Genomic DNA, 6,115 nt, shown 5'->3' on the forward strand with positions numbered 1-6,115 from the left:
ACAGCCATCCTAACTGCCAGCCCAGTCCACTACACAGGCTATACGTGTATATGAGCAGAAGGTTGTTAGAGATCCCAGTCTCCCAGTCCCTGCTGTTCTGTTGCTTACCCATACTGATCCCCATACTCTGTGGTGGGGTACAGATGCAGCACAACAGGCTCCTTCACCGGGCTCTCCATCATGTCTCTGGGGGTAGGGGTTCCTGAACCCGGTAACTCTCCCTCTCCTTCTCCTCCTACCTCAGGTACAGGTTCCTCTGTCCGACTCTGAGGTTCCTGCTCCGTTACTTCCATCAGACGTTTCTGCAGGCAGACTCCTAGTCCCAAACACAGCTGCAGCAGCAGGCTGCCTGTCCCCGGACAACTGAGCCCGACTGCTGCCTCACGAATTTGGGCTTCTCCCAAAGCAGCAGCATCAGTATCCGGAAATCCGTTGATAATATATGAGCCGTGGAAGCGGCAGTATAGTGGCTCTCTCTCACTCACTCAACCACTCACTGACTCTCTCACCCTCTCCCATTATCTTTCTCTGTCTCTATCCCCCCCCCCCCCCCCCCTCTCTCTCTCTCTCTTTTACTCACTCACTCAAACACTCAGGCAAACATTCCTCCACATGTGGAAACAAGGTTGAAGACTCATTAGTGAGTCCTGACTCCCAATGACTGCAATAGCCTTTAGTCTGCGGCTGCGCTCCCGCTCATACCTAGCTAAGTGTATTCACAGTGCGTCGCGACAACAAATGTTGCAAAAGTCTACCTGGTGCGCGACATGTGTAAAAAAAAGATACAAAAAAAAAAGTGACATGCAATGATAAGCCCGCGTAAAAAGGGGGCGTCACGGAAGACTCAGCGGTAGAGGAGCACCGATAGCGCCTCACAGCCCCGCCGGAGGGACACTCAGCTCGCTGTTCTAATGAGACGTGTGAACATAGAAATTCACACCTCCAGAACAACACAGCTATCCAGAATAATTTCTGGTATATTGTTAACCACACACTCATCATCAGTATGATAGAGGGTCAGTGTTGACATGGAATGATCTGATAATCAAAATGCATTGGGATAAATTATTCATCTCCGTCAGTCACTGAAATGTCATGGCATTTTGATGGGTCTTTTCGTATTTACATTCATACCATGGTAGGCCTGCCCTACAAGATCGAAATGATGATGCAGTTCTGTGATTAGTCTACAGTTTTTTTCTTGATCTACTCCACAATATCAAAATAAATATTATATTTATCGATTTTAGAATCAAGCCTATTCTCTATCATAATAACACCAATAGAAAAATGTAAGTATGATGGTCTGATGGAGACTGTTCTGTTAAGCCTACTCAGAGGATAAATTCGATTACATTTGAAAGATATAGCACACATTTAAGCGATTTGAAAATTCAAACATCATACCGAAACTGTCAATCCATTCAAAATGATCGGCACGTTCCTCTGTCAATCATGCTAGACAGAGGAACGTAGGCTATTAAATAACAACAGGTGCAGAAGAACCAGTAAATACTAAGGCAGTCAGAAATAGGCTATTTCCAATGGGTACAGATAAGTTCAAATGTTACTGAATATGACTCAAATGTTATCTTGAATTCCAGATGTACCTTTCAGGGGAGCAGTGGGTTGTCTTTGAAAGCGATGAATCAAATCCGTAGTCGATAGGATCCCCTAATTAGACGAACTGGGATCCAGTTTAAATACCTCGCCTGAATTCTCATAAATGATGGTTGTTTTTTTATTGTTGCAATAAGCTACAATGTGGAACAATTTTTCTACCACAACAAAAGGATGCGTTGGTTGATCGTCTTTCTGTTGACAAGTCCATGCGTGGCTTACTGGGAACATTCACTGCCCCAGTTCCAGCCGGCGCAATCAAACAGTTGCACTTTTGGACCAAGTCCCATCAGTTTTCACAGCCCCTATCCGTCCACACCATATCCATATGCTACAGTGATATAAGTGCTCACCGCTCATAAAATGTTGTCTAAGTAACCCAAGCCGTTTGTTTCGTGTAACTGTCCTATAGCTGCCAGATTTATTGGTGCCAAACGCCTGGAGAGATTGATGATAGAGCCTTCGGCGGCGTTCAAGGCGAAGCTCCTACACAATCAATTTCTCAGGACGCTTTAGAGTTCGGTGTTTAACGGTTGTTTGCCTCTCCAATCCACCTTTCGGTGTCAATTCTAGGGTTCTCTACTAAAAAACAGGTCTTATCCTTGCAAAAACGGTTCAGTCATAATTTCTTCTTCCACAGGCTGTTGTTAACCAATGTGTCGCCCGCGCTCAACAAGGACAGACTGACCAGCGGAGAGTCATTACTCTGGTTTACCACTGCACATCCGTTAGATGCGCGCCTTATTGAAATGTGGGCTTATTTGCATCCCAATCTGCAACCATTAGGGATTTTAACTATTCTTTTTTAAATGTTATTATTCATAGCCTACGCCCTTTTGAGTTTACAAAGGGCTAACATAGCCTATCAATTCTCATCCATACGTTTGAGTAAATTTATATGATATGGTCATTGGTCACCTAAATCCAGCTCATGCATGTTCTTCAATACTTCGTTTAATTTTCCCTTTGGCTGTTTTAGACTTTCAGGCTATTCATTTTCAGAAGATTAAATGCACGGTATATTTAACATTCCAGAGACTCCGGTTGTAACATTATAGCCTGCATGAATAAAGACTGCTATGGATTTCACAGTCACCAACAGAATGATTTTCATCTTCCCCACTAAACTGAACCGTATCTCCAGAAATTCTCTAGACAGGCACTACTCCCTGGTTAACAGGGGCAGACTGGGACCCAAAAATGGTCTCTGGCATTTCTGACACACCAGGCAATTATTTTCTGTTATGCCACTCACGGCATTTTTTTTTCCTAGAGGCCCCCACAAAGGCCCATTTTTCTTGCCAGATAATGATACTTTTTTGCCCTAAAAACTCATGTTAGACAGGCCCCCTGATCAAAAAGAATGTACCCAGTTAACATCACATTCCCTATGGCTCTATAGCTGAGTGGTCCCACTATCAGTAATAAGTTGGTTTCTATTAATATTTAATTAAAATCTATCCCAGGGATTTCGTGTAGCTTCATAATAAAGACTACATTAAATGTGCGGCTAATTCCCATGTGTCTGGATTGGGAGAGAAAAGTTGCTTATGTCATAATAAAAGTCAGTTTTGATTTGTAACTTGTGAGAGGCCTGTAGTATAGAGGCAGCCAGCTTTAAGTTTGACATACTTATCACATTTTTCATTTCATGGTCATTTAGACGGTTAAATTAGAAAGCATCTCTATCCTCTTCAGGTTCCACATAATTGTTCACTCCTGTGTGACTGAGAAAGACTCTTCATGAGTCTGCTGTGGACATGGCAATGTTAAGCTACAGTGGGGAATTGTAAAACAAATTTTTAACACCCACAAAGTTTTTGTATCCACAATCATTAGTTTCATGAATACCTTAACTTACAGTCTTTCATCACTGTAGGTGTTACAGAGACCATGTGGATCCAGGCAAAATGTGGCAAAATACCAGATAGAATTGTGAATCCTTTCTGGCTGCTGTGTTGTCTGTGCTGTGGGAATATTTGCAGTAAGCAACTGAAACTATTGACAGCTCATTATTAAGGCAAATTAAGCATACAGCAAAAGCTAATTAAGTATAATATTCAAGTACAGTGGAGATTGTTTTCCTTTTCAAGATTTTGCTAATTCACTCCTCATTATAACATTTTCCTCTCTCTCTCTCTCTCTCTCTCTCTCTCTCTCTCTCTCTCTCTCTCTCTCTCTCTCTCTCTCTCTCTCTCTCTCTCTCTCTCTCTCTCTCTCTCTCTCTCTCTCTCTCTCTCTCTCTCTCTCTCTCTCTCTCTCTCTCTCTCACACACACACACACACACACACACACACACACACACACACACACACACACACACACACACACACACACACACACACACACACACACACACACACACACACACACACACACACACACACACACACACACACATACACGCGCGCACGTAAATGAGAATCCCCCACACTTCTCACACCTTCCGTTAGCTCTTAGCTCAATCTCTCCACCAGCTGCCTCAGAAGGCTCATCTCATGAGAACTCTGTGTGTGTGTGTGTGTGTGTGTGTGTGTGTGTGTGTGTGTGTGTGTGTGTGTGTGTGTGTGTGTGTGTGTGTGTGTGTGCGTGTGTGTGTGTGTGTGTGTGTGTGTGTGTGTGTGTGTGTGTGTGTGTGTGTGTGTGTGTGTGTGTGTGTGTGTGTGTGTGTGTGTGAGAGAATAATGTTTCTATCTACAGAAACAATTTTAGAACAATCTGAGATGGTTGGCGTCATGGCTTGCTGAAATAACAGAGTGACTTGTACCATGTTTTGTGCTGCTACTGTGTTGTGTTGCTACCATGTTGTTGTTATGTTGTGTTGCTACCATGCTGTGTTGTCATGTGTTGCTGCCTTGCTATGTTGTTGTCTTAGGTCTCTCTTTGTGTAGTGTTGTGTTGTCTCTCTTGTTGTGATGTGTGTTTTGTCCTATATTTATATTGTATTTATAAAAAAAAAAAAAAAAATCCCAGGCCCCCGTCCCCGCAGGAGGCCTTTTGCCTTTTTGTAGGCCGTCATTGTAAATAAGAATTTGTTCTTAACTGACTTGCCTAGTTAAATAAAGGTTAAATAAAATTAAAATATCAGGTACTGCTCATGGTCAATATAACCATGGCTAGATAGGTAGCTATCAGAACCATCAGCTCTAATAGCTAAAATAGAAAGCACGTAAGTGGATTATTTTACTTTCGTAGTGGCAACATTTTTACACTCATGTTTACAGTTATAGCCTCAAATATCCACCATACCTAACATGACTGAAGTGTCTAAAACCACCTGCGTTTCTGAGGTTTGTGTCAGTTTCAGTGACTAGCTAATCCATTAGCTGGGCAGAGGGAGGTAACTGAGTGGAAATGTAAAACTTGCCCTATTTCCACCACCAGGTGACAGAAAGATGGGACCTACTTGATATGGGACTGTGCTTACTACTACACAGTCCAGTGACCATGGCTTTTGCACAGCTAGAGATGCTTCTGAGATGAGGATTTGAGGTAAGGAGAAGGCAAAGTGGTATACAATGCAACTCCCACCAACACCTAGTTATTAAACCAGGGAGCCATCAGAGTGTTCTGTATTCACTGAATGTTTTTTCTTCACAATAATTTGACTCCGAAATGAACAAAGCAATTGTCAAATTAAAACGTGTCAAAACATTTGTCAAAAAGAAAGATGAAAACATCTCAACAGTCTCTCTTATCTCCATTATGACAACAGATGAAAGGAGCCAGGATGTTGTCAATTGACACACTTTGTCACACCATTATCATCAATTAGCTTGGTTTTGTGACCAGAACCTAGCTGTTGCTACAACAGCTGATGACCCACCTGACTGCATTGCACTTTAACCCAACCCAATTAGCCAACAGATGAGACAACTAGATAAAATAGAAGTACATCCAACAATACATTCAGGCTGAATTGTTAGATTAACAACTTGGTGCACCAAGGTGGAAAGAATGTGATGTTCTGTACAGCTCACACAGGTTGACAACAAAAACATCTCACAGGCTGATTGGCACAGCAGCAACAGAGTTGAGGTAGGGAACCAGTCCTTGGCCACTCAGACTGACTGTTACTGTAGATACGGTAGACACGGCAACGAAAATTGACAAAAAATAGGTTCCGTTAAAAACGACTCGTGCTCCTGATGATTAAAAGTAAATAAAACATGTGTTCTCCTCACCCTGCCATCTCGGGAGGATCCCTGATAGCTGCTGTAGGAGCTGTGCATCAATACATTAACAGCAGGCTGTATCTTTGTTAAAGCAGGAGGCATCTCAGGCCAGTCTTACTGCCCTGATGATGTGTTGTTAGTGGCCTCAGGAACTGGAATAGAACTATTTACATTGACAGTTTAGTCATTTAGCAGACAGTCTTATCCAGCTTCTCCTCTAATTCCTCGCCTTCATTGTATTATATTTCAGATATATACAGTGTATGTAAATCTGCCAGCTTACGAGATGCCACAGGTGTGCCTTGACCATGTCTAAGGG

General features: G+C 42.6%; 1 protein-coding gene across 2 annotated transcripts in view; it reads right to left on the reverse strand.

The window, feature by feature from the left end:
- Positions 1–2,305, reverse strand: part of LOC109875545 (calcium-binding protein 8-like) — a 63,476-nt gene extending 61,171 nt beyond the window's left edge. The window contains exon 1 of one of the 2 annotated variants that reach the window (XM_020467888.2): positions 1,611–2,305. Coding sequence is in view for 1 of the 2 variants with exons in the window: in XM_031795764.1 (XP_031651624.1) it covers positions 109–293 (185 nt within the window). In the remaining variant the exon portion in view is untranslated. Of the gene's footprint in view, positions 1–108; positions 386–1,610 lie in introns of those variants that run through there. The other variant, XM_031795764.1, reaches the window with a different exon arrangement.
- Between the last annotated feature and the right edge of the window lie 3,810 nt (positions 2,306–6,115).

The sequence above is a fragment of the Oncorhynchus kisutch genome, linkage group LG18 (assembly GCF_002021735.2).
Source record: "Oncorhynchus kisutch isolate 150728-3 linkage group LG18, Okis_V2, whole genome shotgun sequence".
NCBI classification, from domain to species: Eukaryota; Metazoa; Chordata; class Actinopteri; order Salmoniformes; family Salmonidae; genus Oncorhynchus; species Oncorhynchus kisutch.